Raw genomic sequence first — 19593 nt, 5'->3', positions numbered from 1 at the left:
ATCGTCAATAAGTTATCAACAGCGTCCCTTAGGTATTTGCTTTAGCTGTATGGCATTTTAGAGAGGGATTTAGCTGATGTAATCAGCTGGAAAAAATAAATACCTATATATATATATGTATATAAAAATACAGTAAATCAGATTGAAACATAAATTTTGCTCCCAGTGAATTTCATGTTTAACAAAGACTATTTCCCCTGAACAAAGTGGCATTTAAGAGCATTAAGTGCTTGAATGGTAGAGTACATATTTTTAGTACTTACCATGAGTATAGTATTATTTGAAAAAGAATAGTAGGGGCAGGGGGTTGTATTGGCAAAGGAGCATTGTGCCCTTTCTTGTATGATCCTGCAGTTGCAAATGTCTCTTCAGGGGACTCTCAATTTACATAATGCCTGCTAGGAAGGGAAAGCAAGAGAGCTTACTGATGGGGAAAAAAGGATTAAGTGGTGCATCTCAGTCAAAATCTATTAGTGTCTTTTCTCCCCTTTATATCAGTGGGTCAAGTCAAATTGATCAGTCAAGCATGCCTGGAGGTGTGGCTGTCCTAGGAGGATTGTGCCTGTAGAGCGATGTGCATCTCTTGGAGGTGTCCTCACCCCATGGCAGCAGTGGCTTGGCAGGTTGCTGTGTGCAAGTCACAGATATCTCCCTCTGATAGATACATTTTTTAAGTGTAGGGGAAACTGCCAGTTCAGGTCTGAATGTTTCCTTGCTCCTGCTCCCTCTGGGATGCTAACCAGCTGCTCACAATGGTTCCCAAATGGGAATTGGTCCCCACTCCATCCGCTTTTCATACAAACCCTTCATTACTCACCGTGGGGTGGGAATCCACAATGTTCCTCCTCCCCACCATTTTGAGAGAGTCTAGCTTTTGGGGTGACTTTTTGTTTTCTTATTTAAGCCATATTGAGAAATTCTAAGTGGCGCTGGGGGTAGATGCTTCATATTCATCTTGTCATGTTTTTCTTTATTGACTCAGCCTTGTCTCCTCCTTCTCGTACGACCAGGCGTATCTCCTCTACACCCAGGTCAGGGATATGGTCCATGCTCTGCCTTCTTACAGGCTAGGCTAGTCATCATGGACGCTCACACTAGCCTTTCTTTGGGGTTGTATTACTGCAGCTGTGATAATCTATGGATGCAGGCAAGACAGGTTTGTAGGCAGACAAGTTTTGTTCTGTTTTGTTTTTAATTAGATCAATGAGTATAGCTGGAAAAAGCGGGCAGGTTTTTGAACATGTGAGCTGCTATTTCAGAACTGAAGACAGACAGATCTGTTCAAAAGTTTATCTGATTTTTCCAGCTACACTAATTGATCTAATAATTGATATTACTTTTTTCTTGCAATTTTTGCCTTTCCTAATTTCTCTGAGGTTGACATGTATCTGCCCCCACCCACCCACCTGTGCTAGAAGAAGGAGAATTAAATGAAGAAGGTCTGTGGGAATGGGAATAACAAAATCACACTGCACTGACTGTTGTGTATTTACATGACTTCCCCCTACTGGTCAGAAGAGGGCTGTTTCAATTATACCCTAGATTCATTTGCTTCAAGTTAAGGGTTCTCCCTTGGTCCAGGTGCTAGAAGTGGTTCTTCCCTCCTTGTTTCCGTGAAGCTCTGTCTGGCAGTGTTAGGCACATTAGCCAAACTGGGAAATCCTCAGTGCCGCCAAGATGTGCAGGAGGAATTAATTATGTGTTTGCAGAAGAGTTTAGAGAGAGCCATGGAAGAGGCAGGCAGCTGAAGTAAAGGGAGAGGATAATATTAGACAAACAATAAATACCAGAAAACGTACAACCTTTGTGGTACACTTGGAGGGGAGCTGCCTCGCTACTTTTCTGGAATAGCTCCACCAGTGAATAACGTCTTTTTAAGTAGAATTATAAACAAATGGAGCTGCATGCTTACAAAATAAAGATAGCTGTGTCAGTATTCAGAACTAGAGCTCAATGTCCAGAATGTGTTTGGCAGCTCTGAGAGAGGCCGAAATACCTGAGCTGTTCTTTCCTGAACCATGACCGCCCTGTCCTAAAGAGCAACTGAGAGCTCAGGGCTGCTCAGGATGTGCTGGCTGCTGCCACGGCACAGGCTGCACAGGCTGCAGCAACACTACATCCATTGCCACTTTTCCCTGGTGCATCATTTATATATGCACGATAGGTTTGGCGTAGTGTAAGCAGGAGTAGCTCTGTCTGCATTCCCCTATAGCTGGGGGAATCCTCATTAAGTCAGCTCTAACATCGTCCTGAGATTTGGCACAAAGCATGTGAATAAAGAACTGAAAATCTGTGGATGAAGGAATCTAGATGGACCGTATCCCAGAGTCTGTGAGAACCAGCTAATGAACAACTCCAATTACCTTTATAAATATCACAGATCTTGGGCAAACCCCCAGTGCCATGAAATGCAAAGGTAATACAAAAGCGTTTGTAAGAAAGCAGGCCAATTTCCTCCCAGCTAATTGAGTCACTGTTAAGCTAGCGAAGTCCAATGCACTAAAGTCACACAAATAACTCCAGTAAGTCTGTGTGGGAAATGCCAGTTGGATTTGGGGGTAAGACAAAATATCTGTAAGCATACAGGCCCGCAATCGATTGAGTACACCTGGACCTTCCTCATTTAACAAAGCATATCAACAGGGTATTAAATCCCTCTTGGTCTTTAAGATTTGGCAGAGTCGGGGCCATACTAGAGAGCGAAACCAGGAGAAACAAATGGGATTGACTCAACTGTATTTTCATTTACAGCAATGGAAACTCATTGAAACAAATCTGTGTCAGTGTTAATATGCAGGCAAATTTGAATTAATATTTGAAAGGCAACATATCACATACCCTGATGAAATGAAAGGTGGTTGGGCTGAACTGACAGCTGAGCCGGGACCTAATGCTGAGCAGGAAGAAAGCAAACACTATCACTTTTTGCACAGAGTTTCAGCATTAGAGAACGAAGAGAAATCACAAGCTGCATAAGGGCAGATTCCCAGCTGGTTAAAAACGTAGCTTTACTGGTCCGTATGCCTAAAGAAAAGAGGATAGTATTGGTGTCTTAAATAATCTTGTGATGTGTAAATAGAAATTGGCTTGGACAGGAATGCTGCTGTAGAGATTGAAATGTGGCTAATGGACTGTGAACATCGGGCAATCGTTAATGGGAACATACAGGGCTATGGGGAGGAGTTGTTTGGGACACTGCAAGCAGTAATGCAAGGTTTGGCTTTATTTAATACCTTCATTAATGACCTTGGAGAGGGTGCAGTCAGTGTGTTAATTAAACTAGCAGAAGATACTAAATTGGGAGGTGTGTCAAAAAAACAGCCACTGGTATAGACATAATGGAAAATGACCTGAGGAGGTTATAAATGTAGAGAGGAAATAACAAGGTGAGATGCAACATGGGGAGAAAACAAAGCAGTCTTGAGGAAAATAATCAAAAAGCAGCTATTCAGAGGGTGGGAGATATTTGGAAAGCAGACTATAAGAGACTGAATGGAGTTAGCAGATGGCAAATTAGGCCCAGTCTTCACTTTTATTTCTATTTTTACTACTTTTTTTTTTCACCACTGCAGTTACACCTTTGCAATTCTTAGTCTAAATGTAGCGCTGTGGGCTGGCACCTGGCTGCATGACTTGTGTTGGTAATTCAGCAGAATAAGCAGCTCTGAGACCATCTGAAAACTCAAGGCTGCTTGCTCCAATATAATTGCAATGAGGCAGTGAGGACTGCCTTTCCTGGACAGACCTACAGCCAGTCACTGTGGCCTTATTAGTTACCATCAGCTGAGGCCTGGTATAGCCCAGTTGCTCTAGATGATCATCTGCACCCAATTTGAACTATTAAAGTTAGTTTTCGAAGGCAGTGTTTATACCTCTGGTGAGTTAGTCTGAGTACTAGAGCATGCAGAAGGGCAGGTCCTGTAGCTCAGTTGATGAGCCTCTGCAGTAACACTATTGTATACATGCGGGATGCAGGAAGGCCATACACCAAGGCATAGTAGTGCAGCAAGGAGACAGTTTACACCTTCCCACGCAGCTGAGATCATGTCTGCTATATCCTGTGCACCAGCTATACTGGGAAGCAGCTTGGGGCAGCACTGAATTCCTTTTTTGTGTCTGGACGCCTCGTCATGATGTTGCCACCATCAAATTACTGGCAAGCCAGGGATAAATAGCAAGCGTTAGGCTAGACACCTGCACTTGCCAGTGGGAAGATTTCCATCAACTCCTTGGACTTCACTTTCCAGTTCAGACAAATACTTAAACCTGGATTTAGCTCTAAGCAGGGACTCACTTCAGTTTGCCTTACTATTACATACAGTTTGTTTTGTCATCTTACTTACGTGCTTAAAGTCAGAGTTGTGCCAAAGCATCTTTCTGACAATGGTCCTTTATGTTGCCAGCTCTGAAGGTTTTTATAAGTTTAAAATGGCAGTAATATAACCTTACTCCCTCTTAAGTATAAGGATAAAATAGCTATTTTCAAACAGCTATAGAAAACTGTAGCTATTCATTTTCTTATAATTGAATGTTAGTTCCATTGTCAACCTGAGCACATCTACAGATGCTGCCATCATTTGGGGGTTGTTTAATTTATTTACCAGTAACAGTGAACAAAGAATTTCCAGTCTAAAAATATGGTAAGCTTCCATCCAAAAAGAACATGCAATCATAAGTTTAGTATCCCAGTGGGATTTTTTGTATCTCTTTTCGAGAGGAAAAACCTTCTTATATAGAAAATAGGTTCTTCATCTGTACATCTGCACTTGACTGTAAATCCTGTAAACAGCCTTACTAAATTAATCAGAAAAAACTCAATAAATAAACCCTGGCCACTGCTACCTTTGACTTCAGTATAGGCAGAGCTCAAGAGATTTTATAAGAGCATCAGGCGAGATTGTTTAGTGTTAAGACACTAAGCAAATTTTTAAGAAAGATTGGAAAGAAGAATTGTTAAAGTCTTAAAAATCACTCTTGGCTTGCAGTAAATACATGGGTCTCATAAGGTCTTTCTGGCAACTTTCCGTCTTTCCAGGGACATTTGTAATGCATAGCTCAGGAGGCACAGCAGTGTTGTGGCATCCAGTTGATCAGAAGAAAGGGAGCATGTGGGTGGGCCAGACGTCATTTATTTTCTTGGTGTCAATTATTGCCAAAAGAGGTTATTTTAGTTGTATGGTTTATTTTGTTGAAATGTAATTATTATGCTAATTATTTCCAAACTTACTGGTTAATTATAATTCTGAGATCTTTGCCTTGGTACTTCCAGAGATGTACAAGCTGTGGGAAATATTTCATAATATTAATATATTTCCACAACCCTAAGTCATTTGGTTAATGTTCCTAGAAGGCAAAAAGTAACATCCTTTAACAAGAAGGCATGGCTAACTCCATAAAACAGCTGATCTGCATCGAAAAGGCATTTTGCTCAATCTGATTTCACTGCAAGAAGCAAATTACTTAAAAGGAGCACAAAAGGACCTGCATGTTGGATCTTGGCTTCATTACATCATTGCACAATTCCCTTATCCCTCCATTTTCCTGGGGGGTGAGGGGGAGTAATGGCCATCCCACTGTTGCTACAGGAAGTCTGTTGAATGCCGTTCCAAGGAAAATTGGAAAGGCTACGTCAATTCTTTTAGGGCTAATTGTGTAACAGAGTTCAGTGGGAATGTTGTCCTTGATTTCTGCAGAGGCAGGATGCAGGATGCACATGGGCTTCATTTGGATACTGCTAAGAGGAATGGATTGACTCCAAAGTTGCCGTCTGCTACCTGGACCCTGATTTTAGACCCTCACCTGTGTCCACAGCGGATGACCAGGGGTAGCAGTGATTGGAGTTGTTACCCTTAGTCCCTTAGTGCCCGTGCTCAGTTTGTGATGAAGGAAAGGGGAAGTTTTTCTTTGTAGTACACTGGGACGTTCAACATTACAAACACACTTGCAAGATGGAATCCTGCAACTATGCAGGCCTGGCACAGGTGACACGTCTCTGATGAGTCATGCCCATTGGAAAGGTGCGTGCTTTGTTTTTCAGCCTCTTCAGAGATTGAAGTGGTGATAATTTAACCATAAATGCTAGACAGAGTGGTTTGAAGCTGCCTGGGAACATCACCCAACTTTTTCTTTCTTCTTTTTACCTTTTTAAAGAGGAAAGTGTCACGGGTGGGAGGTGGAAGAACTGAAATGACACCTGTCAACAGAGAAATAGTGGAGAAACTGTGAGGTTGGGGGAAATTGTCCTTGCTCACTGACTTCCCAGGGACTGTGGTGCTGTGTAGCTGGTGAAGAGTAACCTACAAAACTCTTGGGAAACTTGCTGACTCTTCCCCCACACCAACCCCAGAATAGAAAAGAAGATCTGGAGCTCAAAGAGAATGCTGAGCTTCAGAAAGCTGAGTGCTTTCTGCATGAGAAGATTAAGGAAATCTTGCCATTGCATGTCATCCTGTGGGAAATGCTTTATGGTCCTTATTTTGGTATTAGTTGTATGTGTGTCAGATGCTTTTAGAAGCACCCTTTTCACTTTAACTTCTCAAAAACTATAGGGAATTCCTTTTAATTGGGGGTGGGGAGATGTTAATCTTTTTAAATCAAGTTTTGAAATTTTCATGACTGTTGATTGAAAATTGAAACATTTGATCTGTTTATGTGTGTAAGGAATGTTTATACAGCTTATACATGCAGCTGTAGGATGGGAGTAGTACTGAAAGTCCCATACTGTTACGCATGAAGATGTTTTGATACATCTGGGAGAATGTAAGCAAATAGGTCAGTGGATTATGACTTAATGATTTGGAGCAGAGGCAGAATTTGGGGGAGTCGTGGCAAGGCATTGCTGGAGAAAAAGTAACAAATGGAAAATCTGAATGATGACTTAGGCTAAAAATACCAGTGGAGAAAGCTGAACAAAGTTAAATGTCTGCATATGGCACAATACAGTCATGTTTAACACATCCAACACTTGGCTCTACCTTGGGAGAAACAACAGCCTGCGAGTCCATGTCAGTATTTTGCCTCCGGTATGAATACCAGGGGGCAGAGCAGCACACAAGGGGGGATATCTGTAAAGTTTCCCCTCAGACTCTTCCTCTAACTAATTGCTGATACAATAGTAAGAGTGATAACAAATTGTTTATATATTTCTGTAAATATTGAAATACGCAGGATTCTGTTGTGCTTGGCATAGACATGCAATTCACTGGCAACAAGACTGGACCTTTTGATTAGTTGACAGATCACATATAATGGAGAAAGCTGCTGCTGTTTCACATTCTCTTAAAACGATATCCATCTTAGTCTATATGAAAACATCCCTGCTTGACAAAGCAGAGCTCCTGGGTCAGAGAATTCCTTTAATATATTAATCATATGCCAACACAACATAATTATGGGTCTTTTAAAGAAAACATTTGAAGTTGTGCCTGCTTTTGAGTGATCCACTCAGTTGGGTTAGTGTGTGCTAGTGGCTTACCTCCTGCTAACAGGTTCTTGAATTGAGGTTAGTGGTGAACAGACCAGAAGAAACAAATTATATCAAATATGCCAGGATGGCATGGCTCATACTGGAAGGGAGGAAGCAGGTAAAAGTATTTGATTGATGCATGTTGAGCTTCTAGTTATTAGTTGAATGGAGCACTTTTTCTAAGCACAGCCCACAGGTTTTCATATTATCTCAGGTTATAGCCTCTCCTTTTATGGGGAATATTATGCTTGCACAACTATCAGAAGCTTCTTTCTTCTCAAGGCAGTGTAGGACCAAAATGAGGGCCTGAAATATGTTTCCCTCAGTGTTTGAAATACATAATGTGTATGGCACAGAGATTTTGCACCAAGTGATGTTCCAGCAGTAAACGTTGATCAGGCTTTTGGTTCTTTCTGATCCTGCTTACTGAGCAAAGGGAGGCATTAGTGTTTGATATGGGAGGGAGCAGACAGCAAGAAGAGGAAAATACAGGTTGAGTGTCAGGAAAAGTGTCATCGGTAAGGTCTCACAGGTGCTCCGATGACTGACACATCTCCCTGCAGGGCGCAGGATGGTAGTGCAGAATGGCTCAGGCAGCACAGGCAAGTCTGTCTTCCTCCTCTGAAACCTCTGCTGAGGGCAGCCTGAGCTCTAGTGCTCGCTGTGCTGCTTTAGTCAGCTTAGTTACTGCAGACACAGACAAGTCCCTGCAAAAGCACCGAAGGATTGTCCCTTCTAAGAGGACTTACAGGGCATTGCCTTCAGCAAACACTTCTTGGCTACTGTCATATCGGCAGCTTGGCTCAGAGGTGGCTGAGGTGAAGAGGCACTCGTAGGAGTTGGGCTGTGAGCAAGGGTCTGGTCTGTGTTAGTTTTGTGATCGACTGTAGTTGTGCGGTGGTGACGACTCTTGGCCTTTCCTGTTGGGACTGATAAATATTGGTGGGAACACCTATGGGTGCAGCAGGCTGTTTTCATCCCACACGCACTCCAGGGAGTTGGAGTTGTCAGGAGGCTCTGACCGTGGCAGCATAACCCATATAGCGTTGTGGGAATATCTTCTGAAGGGAAAGTCGTTGGCCATCTCCGTACTGTCACAGCAAAGATTTGCAGGATGAGATCAAGGGTTAAAGCTCTGAGTAAAACGGCACGGGAGCCCACCCAGAGAGATTTAACTGCGCGCCTCTTCTCCTGCAGTGCATGCATGTGTGTGTGTGTACGTCTCTAAAATTCACTGCTGCCTAATTTCCCTTCTTCAAAATATCAACCAATTTCTAGTGCCGAGGAACCTAATCATCTATTTATTAAAATGAGACAGACAATAAGTTTGTGTGGGGAAATGTTAAGGCAGTGCACATTGATCATGCTGATTTAGGACAGTACTGCCATCACAGCGTTTCCAGAGACAAATTCTCTGCAGCTAATTGCATTATAAATTCCGCTAAACCATTTTCATAAGGTATTTCCCTAAGATATAAGCCCTCCATCAAAAATAAAACTAAAAAGAGCAAAGGAACAGTAGTGGGGTTTTTTCCCTAATTAAATGTTATATGAAAGTAAGACGAGAGAGAGAGGAAAAAATGCAAATCATGTTAATTAAATGCGAAGTCTGTTGTAAGGGCCTAGTTTTAAACTCTGTGGGACATGTTGAAACTCATACAGATTTTCCAAGTGAAAGCTAAAAAAGTAGAGTCCTGAGGTCTTTGTCCTCAGATCAAGATGGTCTTGGGCCATCCCAGGTCAGGATTTTGATGTCACCAGATTTCAGAGGTGGTAATCCTGGCATGTCATGAATCTTAACCGTCCCAAAAAGTGACCCAGATGAGGCCTGGATGCTGGACCACCTGTAAGAGAGCCCAGAGAGTGCAGCAATGTGCTGGACCATGGCCATGGGGTTATGCTGCCTGCAGTGGGTATCCTGGGCTAGAGACACTGGTAGGAAATAGCAGCCATCGTGTACAGCCAGTATGAACACCTGTGGTGTTTGCCAGAGAGCAGTTCCCCCAAATACTCAGTTGTAGTACTTAGCAAAGTGCATTTTTACAGGGGATCTCAAATGTTTTTATCAAGCTGGGTCAGAAGACACTGAAGCACAGAGCAGTTAATTGGATTTCCCAAGGAAGCATAGCAAGCAGCGGAGGACTGAGCCTGGCTTCCTTGTTTCCCAGCCTCCAGCACAAAGCAGCAGACTGTTGCTCACACTATTTTAATATTTCTTTGGGTGACTAGGAGCAAAGCATGACATTTCCTTTCTTTCTTTCATATTGAAGGGCACAAATTCTCATTCATTGGAAATATTTGTCACTTTGAGCGTGCCTATACAAATTCTCTCTTTGGTTCCTACAAGTGATGTGAGGTGTGAGTTCATTTTAGAGACTCCAGGCAGAGAGAGATCGCAATCAGACCAGGAGGAGGCTGGGTCTCCTCCGTTTTTCATGTATGAGATGTTTCAGGTAGTGCCTATTTCAAAAAAAGTTATTTGGTAGTTCAGCAATTGGGAAATTTCTTTGCCAGGGTGCTTTTGCCATAGGAAAGCCTTTCTTCCTAATGTCCTGTATGAAGCTGGGGGTCGCAGCTCCTGGGGTAGCTGTAGCTTTCAGTCTGCTATCATCAGATTAGAAGAAAGCATTTTCTTTTCTTCCTCCTCCTCTCCCTCTCCCCATGCAGTAAAATTATTTGATTACAAAGAAATTGAGAGATAAATGTACTGCCTGTGGTCTTGTTGTTGAGCCTAGGGGTAGCTCTGATCATTACAGCGGTCACAGCTGGGATGTGGCTAAGCCCTGACTGTGCAATGGGCACAGGGCAAGACGCCGCTCACTAACTGTAGCCTCCTAAAAGTTGGGCACCCAGTGTTGGCAGGTAGCCCGGCTGCTGCTGGGGCTGGGGGGGTTGGGGGGGGGGGGGGAAGCTGGGGCTTCCCCAGAAGGCAATTTTCATCTGCATCTGCCTTCACGCAGGAAGGAGACTTCTCCTCGCCTTGCCAACAGAGCCACAATGCCTGAAGTTCAGGTGGCTGAATTTAGATGGGTCAAGTAAAGCTAATGGAGCTGGGTATTTCATGGACTTGAGAAATAGTTAATTAATTTTCATCTTGCCCTGAGCTGGGTCAGGTACAAGGTGTTTGTCTCAAGGGGGAACTGAGGTAAAGTGGTTTCCCCCAGGAGCATGGGGTTGTGGCAGAACAACCATTAGGTCCCAGGACTAGTTGCCTCATTAGACCTCTCCATCTCTCTGCTCCAGACAGGAGAGACGCTCATACCCTCCTTAAATGTGCTGTGTCCCGATCGTGTGGATGCTGTAGCAAACATGCCTAGTGTTGACTCCCAGATCAGAGTGAGTTCCCTGCATGACAACCATTAAAGGTGCACATAGGAGCAACATAGGCCAGAGACATGTATAAGAAATCTAAGCCAGGGGTTAGTTAAAAAAAAACTGTCATAAAAGTTCCTTGGCCAAATTCACAGAAATCAGATGACTATAAAGATGCAGGAGAAAGTTCCATAAAATTATTGCATCCCCCCCTCCAAAATGGGATTTTATCCTTGTGCATCGGTAACAGCTGGCATAGCAATGGGCTTTAGTCTGGGGAGAGGGGGACATCTGCTTGCTGGTGGGAAGAGTAATAGTAATTCTCGCAAAAAGCAAAGAAGGGGGGGAAGAGGGGAGGGAGAAAAAAACCCATTTCTAAATTTTGATGGTAAAAGGGGCATTTGTGGTTCTCATTTTTTATGTTATTGTTGCCAACAATTTTTACGTGGTTGTTAAATTTTTTAAGTCATTTTAGTTTTTCCAAAAGTGACCATGATTTGTTACTTATACTGTAGCTTACAGAAGTGACACACTTAATATCGGGGGGTCCAAACCTGGATATCTACCAATGGAGATGGAGATCAGGTAAATGCACACCTGCTCTTCCAAAGAGAAAAAGCTGCCATTTGGCAACTGGTTTGAAAGGGAGCCGCAGGCTATAACCTGAGCATTTTGGAAGAGATTAGATTGAGCGCTGCCATTAATCACCAACTTTCGTGTAGGCCCAGCATGGTTTTGTGTGACAATGATGTTCAGACAACACGCCATCTACCAGGAGACTCTGGGTCTCTGGAGAAGGCTCTGGGTTCTGGCCCTAGCGGTAGCTGAGCACAGGTCCCTGGAAGGAGACCTGGCAGGAGCTGTGGTCCCCCGCAGACTAGCCCCGTAGCGAGTACGATGTACCGTCTTACTCTCCCAGCTGGAGGGAAGGCGGTGGTGGCTACAACAGAGACCACGATGGAGAAGGCAGGTGAGAGGGAGGTGTCTGCAGGTAGAAAAGAGTAATTATGTGGCACCATTGCCATGCCTGTAATCTCCTCTTCTCTTTTACAGACACTTAACAAGAACAATTTGATACCAGACGACAGGACCAACTTCTACCCGTTGCAGCAAACCAATGTGTACACGACAACCTATTATCCCAGTACACTGAATAAATATGACTACAGGCCCGAGGCCTCCCCCGGAAGGACCTTTACCAACAGCTGATGATGGACAGGTCCCAGAGGACTGGATCACTTCCTATATGAATTTTTTTTTAATTGATTTTATGGACCAAATACTGGCCCAGCCTCTAGATGTAAATATTGTATAGTAGGGTCTTTTTTTTCCTTTGGTTAATTGTATTTCTTGTAAACAGCACATCTCCTTACAAGGACAAAAATGCATATGGACCATTCTACAGAGCTTTTGTGGATATTTGGCTGGAGATGGCTCTTACTACTGCAACTGTTTATGGCTGGAAGATCAGCATTGCTGTCCAAGGCCAACATTGTCAAGGAGGTGGCTGTGTGCTGGGCTCAGTGGCCACCATGCAGCAGCACACAACACACGGGTGCACTCTAAGCAAGGCAAGAGGTGGCCTCCTGGGGCAGGGGTGTCTGTCTGGTGAGGAGCATCCTTCCTGAGACAGGGTAGCAATGGTGCACTGGATGACACGCAGCTCATGAGACAGGCCGAGCGGGACTCCATTGTGCCAACAACTTGAAGAACGTTTTCTTTTTCTTTTCCTTTTTTTATTTTTGATTTTTTTTAATGTTTCTGCAAAAAAAACAAACAAAAAAAACAAAAAAAAGAAGTAACTTTCTAGGGCAGTGTTCCCTGTATCTTCAACAGAATCTTTTCATATTACAGGAAATACTCTCCGCAGCCTTCTTTGGTAACATGCAGTTCAGCTGATGAGAAACAACACACGAACAAAGTGTATTACCCGAAGAAGCTTTCCAGAATGTTTCCAGTCTTAATTAAAAGAAAATTATAGAGGCAGTGAGACACTGAGAAAAGTAAATGTTGGAATAACATCGGAGACGTGAACTTGGAGTGCCTAACAAACAAAAAGATGTTTATATCACTGGAAAAAAAAGATGTGATGATTGCCGCACAAGAGCCATGGGCTTTTTTCTTTCTTTCTTGTTCTTTTTTTTTTTCTGAGACAGCGTTAACTCTTTTTGTTCTAGCTTTGATCCTGATTGCGTCTGCCAGGAAAGGCAACTTTAGAAGCCATGCTCTTCTTGTGGGAAATCACCATGCTTTGGGCTAATTTTTCCTCTTCTTTTATTGTTGGTTTTTAGTTCATTTACTTTCAAAGAGTGAATAATTCTGACTTTGTGGGGGGAGGGTATTTCTTAAGGAATGTTTCCATAGTCTGACATGACCCAGAAAGTCTGCTGCACATTCTTATAGTGTCTTCCAGTCAGTACTCTATGAAATAGTAACGCAGCTGAGTAATGTGCGTTGTTTGCCAATATTTCTTTGATTTTTCTGAACAAAAACAACCCAACAAACAAATGCTGCTGCAGCTATTGAAGTAAATTGGGGCAGTAGCATTATTAAACACTATATCCAGCCTTGAAATGTAATTTTGTGTATGTGTGTGACTGTGTCTATAAGAACTGTATTAGTTTGATGCAGAAGCCATGTTGTCTACAACCAGATGTTTGTCTGACATAATTGTTTGGCAAAAAGGAAACTTATTGCTGGTGCTTAATGTACAATTACATCCAATGTGTTAGCAACGTGAACAAGTTCACCGCTGTTATCATTTAGTGTTTCTAAATATTTATAATGAACTCCTGATGCTAAGGATTTTAGAATGTCGCAATACTGAGCATGAGATAAAAGTACACCCTGAAACACGCATGAGCTCCACGTGGTCCCAAGCTTGGCTTTGTCGTCTGCATCTTACTCGAGCAATTGCCATGCCCGTGCTTGGCCATTGACTCGGCCGTGTTCCCAGCAGTCCCGTTTGTCTTCGCTTTATTTCAGATTTCGCTGTAAGCCGACACCGGTCATTTCTCAGTGCTATTCCTTTGCAGTTGCTTGTTTGGAAGCCCAGCTTGGGCTGTGTACTCAGCTCTTTCACGTAGGCAGCCGGCAGGAAATGAAGAAAGGCTGTGTTGCTCGTGACAAGTACATTGCTTTTCCTGTGAGGAAAAGCCAACATGGCTCTGTAAGCCTGTGTTATGGTGGTTTGACCAGAAGGCAAGAATAAAGTAGCCTCCCATTTTTAAATTACTTTGTTTGACTTCAGTTTGCAGTGATTGAAGGCTGTAGGGTATTTGTAATAAAGTGGGGTCATTAGCACTGCCACGAGGACACCTTAGGCTCAGTGGTGCCCATCATTTTCAGCAGTTGTTTTTCTAATTTAGCAGCTCAGCCTGCTTCTGCTCTGGCCCCACTGGGTGAAATAGAGGGAACAGAGGGAGAGAGAGAGAGAGAGGTGCCCTTAAATAGGTGTACTCACATTTGAAGCAGCAGGGTCAGGAGCTGGTGCAGCTCTCGAAGCTCCATCTGAAGCGACCTGCTGCATCCCTCCACGTCGGCACAGTGGCTCAGCAGCCCTAACCCTGCCTGGCAGCGTGGCCGGGGCAAGAGCAGCAGGAGTGAAGCAGGATCGCCAGGGAAGCGGGAGACCACTGGTAGCGGGGACCAGCGCCTGCAGGAAGGCTCTTCCCAGGCCCCTAAATCCCATTTGAGGAGCGATGCTTTTGTGCCTTGTGCCATAACGAGTTCACCCCCATCTCACCGAATTTCCACATCCCCCTCAGCAACACTGAAAATCCTGACTTAAAGTCGTTCTAATGAGTATGTAGCCCAGGGGTTGAAAATTATTACATTAGGCTATCAGGATGGGATTTCCCAGCTTTAATTTATGTGATTCAGAAGAAAACATTGGCTCCCAAGATCACTCTAGCCATTGTAAAATTAAAGCATTCTCTGAGCTTCCCCTTCAGAAGATTCCCCATAGCGACACAGCCTGCAACTACCATGCACGTGGCAGGATTGCAGCTGGAGTTTGGGGGGATGCAAGCAAGTCAACCTTGCAATTATTTTAATTTTCTCTTTTTCCTTTCTTTTTCTCTATTTACCCCCTCCTTAAACATTTTTCCATTTTTGGCTTCACAGAATAACACGATGTAAACTGATTATGTTTTTTTTCCAAAGTGCCACATAGCAGCTGAAATTATTTAAATGTTCAGCTCACCAAGATAGGTCATTATTGCCATTGTGCTCAGGAGGTGGATATTTTGTAGGCTATTGGAGGGCAGATGCTTCAAGGATGGTGCATGTGGTTATAGTTTCATCAAGACATTCCTCCTTACCAGCCATCCAAATAGATTCAGCCCTTTTTCATATAATTGGCAATCACAGCAAGGGTTTGTAGACTCCATTCGAGCAGAAAGTAGAATCCAGGAGAAAGAGAGAGAGAGAGAAAGAAAGAAATCAGAACGCTTATTACTCGATTAATGTTTGCATGAGAGTGCAGTTCTTTAAGGACAACGTTATTGTAGTGTGAGGGTTGCATTTTTTATGAGCTCTCTAATGCGTGGCAGGTTAATGACACCATGTACAGTGATATTCTTGTGATCCAGGTAATTCAGCAGCTTGATCATCAGGTCTGTAATATCTGTAGCAGCTTGAATTGCTCCTGCAGCTGGATGTTAAACTTGCTAAAATTTCCTATTCCTAAGGCCATCTTACAGTACACTGGAATTGCATTTAGTTCAGGAACATTGCTTTCCAAAAGACTCATCTTGCTGTATATATATTTTTTTCTTTCACTCCTAATACAGAGAAGGGGAAACCCTGGGCAGTTCCTGTGTTGGTCTAGAGGCACTGGTTCTCTGCAAACCCTTTGGATAGGATTCAAGTATACAGTATGTAAAATATGATGGAAATCTTACAGCCAAGTATGTAGCGGAAACATCTTTAATTAGGCCATTCTTCTATCTTTTTCCATGGAAGTGGCTGCCTTTCTCCCTCCAGAAGGAGTGTGCATTACGGCATTATCCAGGCTGTGTTGTGCCGTTGCTGTTGGGCTTTACTTGATCAACTGTCACCCAGCAGAAATAACTTGTGCGGCTCACTAATAGACAAACCACTTGACAATCAAACCACAGCAGAAGAGGTGCTGTTGCTCTAAAGGTGCACTCAAATGTTCAGTATATGAGCCAGGGCTGCTCTTAAATATATGAACTGTACAGATACTATAGGAGAAGAATACATATTGTCTTACCACCACTGTTTCGAATGCCTTATGTTCAGAAAATGAGATGCTTGGTTTGAAATCAACAGAGAGTAGGAATGGAGTCCATGTCTGACGCAGACAATTTGACGCCTCCAGTGTTAATCTGATGTTGAGCCCACCTGGAGAGAAAAATGCTGTCCACTGAGATTGATTTATTCTTTGTACCAAATGTAGTGGGGGGAGAGTTATATATATATAAATACATATATATATATATAAAATGTAAATGTAAAGTTTGTGTAACAACTTACTCTTTTTTTGTAATAGTGTATACATCTATCAGTGGATAGATACAGTATATATTTATAATATATACACACACAATATATATATTTAGCAAAATGCCTGCAGAGAAAACTTAGAGTAAGAAAGGCAGTGCTGGTATTCAAATTCCACAGGGACAAAGTGAAGAAAAAACCTGTAAAAATCTAGTATCCTTTCCATTGGGTTTAAAATAACACTTTTGAGGTAAATAAAATATAATTTTTTAATTGAAAAGAAAATTGATTTTTCTAGTTAGAAATGCTGATTCTCCCCTAAATCATTCTGGTTAAGAATGATTAAGAAACAGATTCTTGTTACTGCTTATATTTTTCTCAATAAGCCTCCCAAATCTCTCATGTGTATCACTCTATTGTTTTTGTAATTATAAGTAGGGAGTAATTGAGCAAAGAAAATTAAAATAGCAAGTAGGAGTAACAAATATTGTACCGTTAGAGCAAAAGACATCATCTACTAGAACGGGGAAAATGTCATCTTCCATGTTAAAGAATTTAACAACTGCCTTCTGAGTTATCGATTGGTATTACAAGCTTTGCCTTATCGTCACACTAGGAGGTTTTAGTACAACATTTAGGGAAGAGAAACCCTGCAAGCCCATGGCTTTTGGTTTTTCAGAGGGGTCCAAAAAGCCACCAGGGCATGGGAGTCAGGCACTGGTGCCCTGTGTGTCTCTGGAGCTCCCAGCATTAGCAGCCAAGGCTCTGCACCTATTCCTCGCCCTGTCGCTCCCGCGAGCCAGCCTGCGTGTACAGCAGGGCACAGCACCCCTTGGAGCTCTCTGGCATAACAGAGAAATACCCAGTAAATTGGGTTGGAGGGATTTTATTTTTTTTCCAACAGATCACTTTAATGCCCTCGTGACCAAGGCCCAGACTCAAACAGGTAAATCTTCCCCTTAAGCTTGGTAGGAGGAAACTTCAGGCACCTTCAAGAGCAGATTTGGGGTAGGTGAGCAAATCCACAAATTTTGATGCTGCCTGATTGCCCTAGCCTTCAAAACTGGACAGAAACCCCTCTGGAGCTGGGTCCTCGTGGGGCTTACCCGCTCTCAGCCGTTCCACCTGGAAATGCCTCCTTTGGGAAATTTTAGTGTCTGCTTTAGTCATGGCTGGAGGAGCAAAACCAGCAAGCCACTATTTAGATAGCCACAATTATAAGTGCTCAATAGCATTCAACATAAGTTTGGGTCTTGCACTTGATTTTTTTCCATTCTGCCTCCAGCCTCAGCTGCAAATTCACCCCTGCTAGTCGAGAGGGTTCAGTGCTGTAAGAGCAGCATTTGGCTTTCTGCAAGTCCCAGCCGCAATTTGGTTTTAAACAAATCTGATAGTGAAAAGTATCAACACTGCACTCTAGTTCTGAAACCTCCACGAGCAGGATGCTGTTAATTCGCATGCCATGGAGTCAAGCAGAGGTTGGCATGGGTGGGCCATTAATAACTGAAGAAAAAATGTTTTTAGTACCAAAATATCAAACAACGTAAAAGCCAGCCAGCTGCATGACAGTGTGATTTCCATCCACACACCCCTCCTTAGATAACATCCAAACCTGCGCATACTTAAAAGCGATGCAGTTAATTAGGAGCATTCCCACAGAGGAAGCTTCAGGGAGGCTGAACGGTATGTGAGATGGAAATGATAGTATTTAGCTTGTAACTGAGGTGGGAGAGTGACAGATGCAATACTGGATCTTGGATACATGGGAAATTATTATGCGAACACAGAACCCTTGCCCCAAAACAGCAAAACCTGGAGAGTATTATTGGACTCTGTTGTGAAGGCACATCACCCTTCCTATGCAATTGAACTTGATGGTACTTTAGTATAAAGGTGACCTAGACTGTAATCACTGCCTTTAGACACTGTGAATTTTTTTTGGGTACTCTGTATTTTTATATATTGTACAATGTAAAGAATAATTCAGAAATAAAACAGACCAACCTGGCAAGCCTGTGAGTTCTTTCACCTCCGTGGCTGATTTGCGACGGGGCCGGGGCTCCTGAGCTGCGCTGGCAGGACGGGTCGGGGGAACGCGGAGGAGCTTCCTCCTGATGTTGGTGGCCAAGGGCAATGCAAAATTCACTCAGCTGCTTGTGCAGGGATGGGGAATTGCAGCATACGTCCTTCCTCCCTGTCTGCACTCCAGCTGCATCCTGAGGCCCAAGTTTGGATTGTATTATTTGTCTTGAGCTGTAGACTATGTGGTTACAAAATTGTGTTACCGAGTATAATGCCAAAGTCTGTCCCTGCAGTTCAACTCCCCTCCCACACAGGCCTGAATGTTGGAGCACAGCTCCACACCAATCTTGGGGTGCATTTGAAAAATGGTATTTCTGAGTAAGGTGCCCAATGAGGTAAGATCAAATCCGTCTGAAATTTGGGGTGCCAAATCCATGTCCAGTTCTGCAGTACGCATCTCCCCTCTGCTCCCCAGCTCTCCGCACGTGACACCGAGTCTCCAAGGACACAACTGCTGACCGTGCCAAGGAGACTGGCTGGCTGCAGCGAGCAGAAATACGCTCGTCTTCTGCAGAGCCTTTCAGGTGTACGTGCTCAGTTGCAATGAATTCCTATTGCTGCTCCTTCTCAAGCCCTACATATTGATGCGAAAAGTTATAAAAAGCTGAGCGACACATTTTGATTGAAAGATGATCGCAGCCTCATATTGAAGAACGTTATAGCTCTTGTTGCATTTATTAATCAAAGTAAAGACCATGAAAAGTGACAGAGTCAGGAACATTTTAGTTTATGTTCCGATACAGCTCAAGACTTATATTGAAGTTTCATACAGAAAATTACACCATAATGTCGTAAAAAATAGATTGGATTACTAATAACCTGAAACGTGCTACACCTGCATACATAATACTTTAATCCTACTAAATCATAAGCTATCATTTGGGTGTTTTCATATTCTCAAGTGTGCATACAGGAATTTCTTTTCAATGCAGACCATTAAAAAGTAATTGAGAGGCGCAAGATCAGTAAAAACAAACTTGCTGTGAATAAGATGGATTTTTTTTCCCAGTTAGTTTGCACGATAACACGGGGAGGCCATTTCTGAATGGTTTTGTTTTGCATCAAGACACCTCTGCGTGCAATTAGAGCAAATTATCACGTTGGAACCTATTTCCAATTTCCTTAAAATCTACCACAATATTTTTTTTCTAGTTGCTAATTTGATTCATTAACATAACAGTTTCACTTGTAGCCCCAATGCATTTTGTTCTCTCACCTTCACTACACATCCCAACTGTACCCTTTTTCCTCTTTAATTCTTAACTGTG

General features: G+C 42.9%; 1 protein-coding gene across 1 annotated transcript in view; it reads left to right on the top strand.

Moving 5' to 3' along the window:
* Nucleotides 1-18250, top strand: part of SEMA5B (semaphorin 5B) — a 281418-nt gene extending 263168 nt beyond the window's left edge. The window contains exon 24 of the mRNA XM_075028790.1: nt 11831-18250. Coding sequence (XP_074884891.1) covers nt 11831-11986 — 156 coding nt within the window. The 3' untranslated portion in view covers nt 11987-18250. The remainder of the gene's footprint in view (nt 1-11830) is intronic.
* The last annotated feature ends 1343 nt before the right edge of the window (nt 18251-19593 follow it).

This window comes from Buteo buteo, chromosome 5 (genome assembly GCF_964188355.1).
Source record: "Buteo buteo chromosome 5, bButBut1.hap1.1, whole genome shotgun sequence".
Taxonomy (NCBI): domain Eukaryota; kingdom Metazoa; phylum Chordata; class Aves; order Accipitriformes; family Accipitridae; genus Buteo; species Buteo buteo.
The sequence above is the reverse complement of the archived record's forward strand: the minus strand, read 5'-3'. Positions and strand labels throughout refer to the sequence as shown.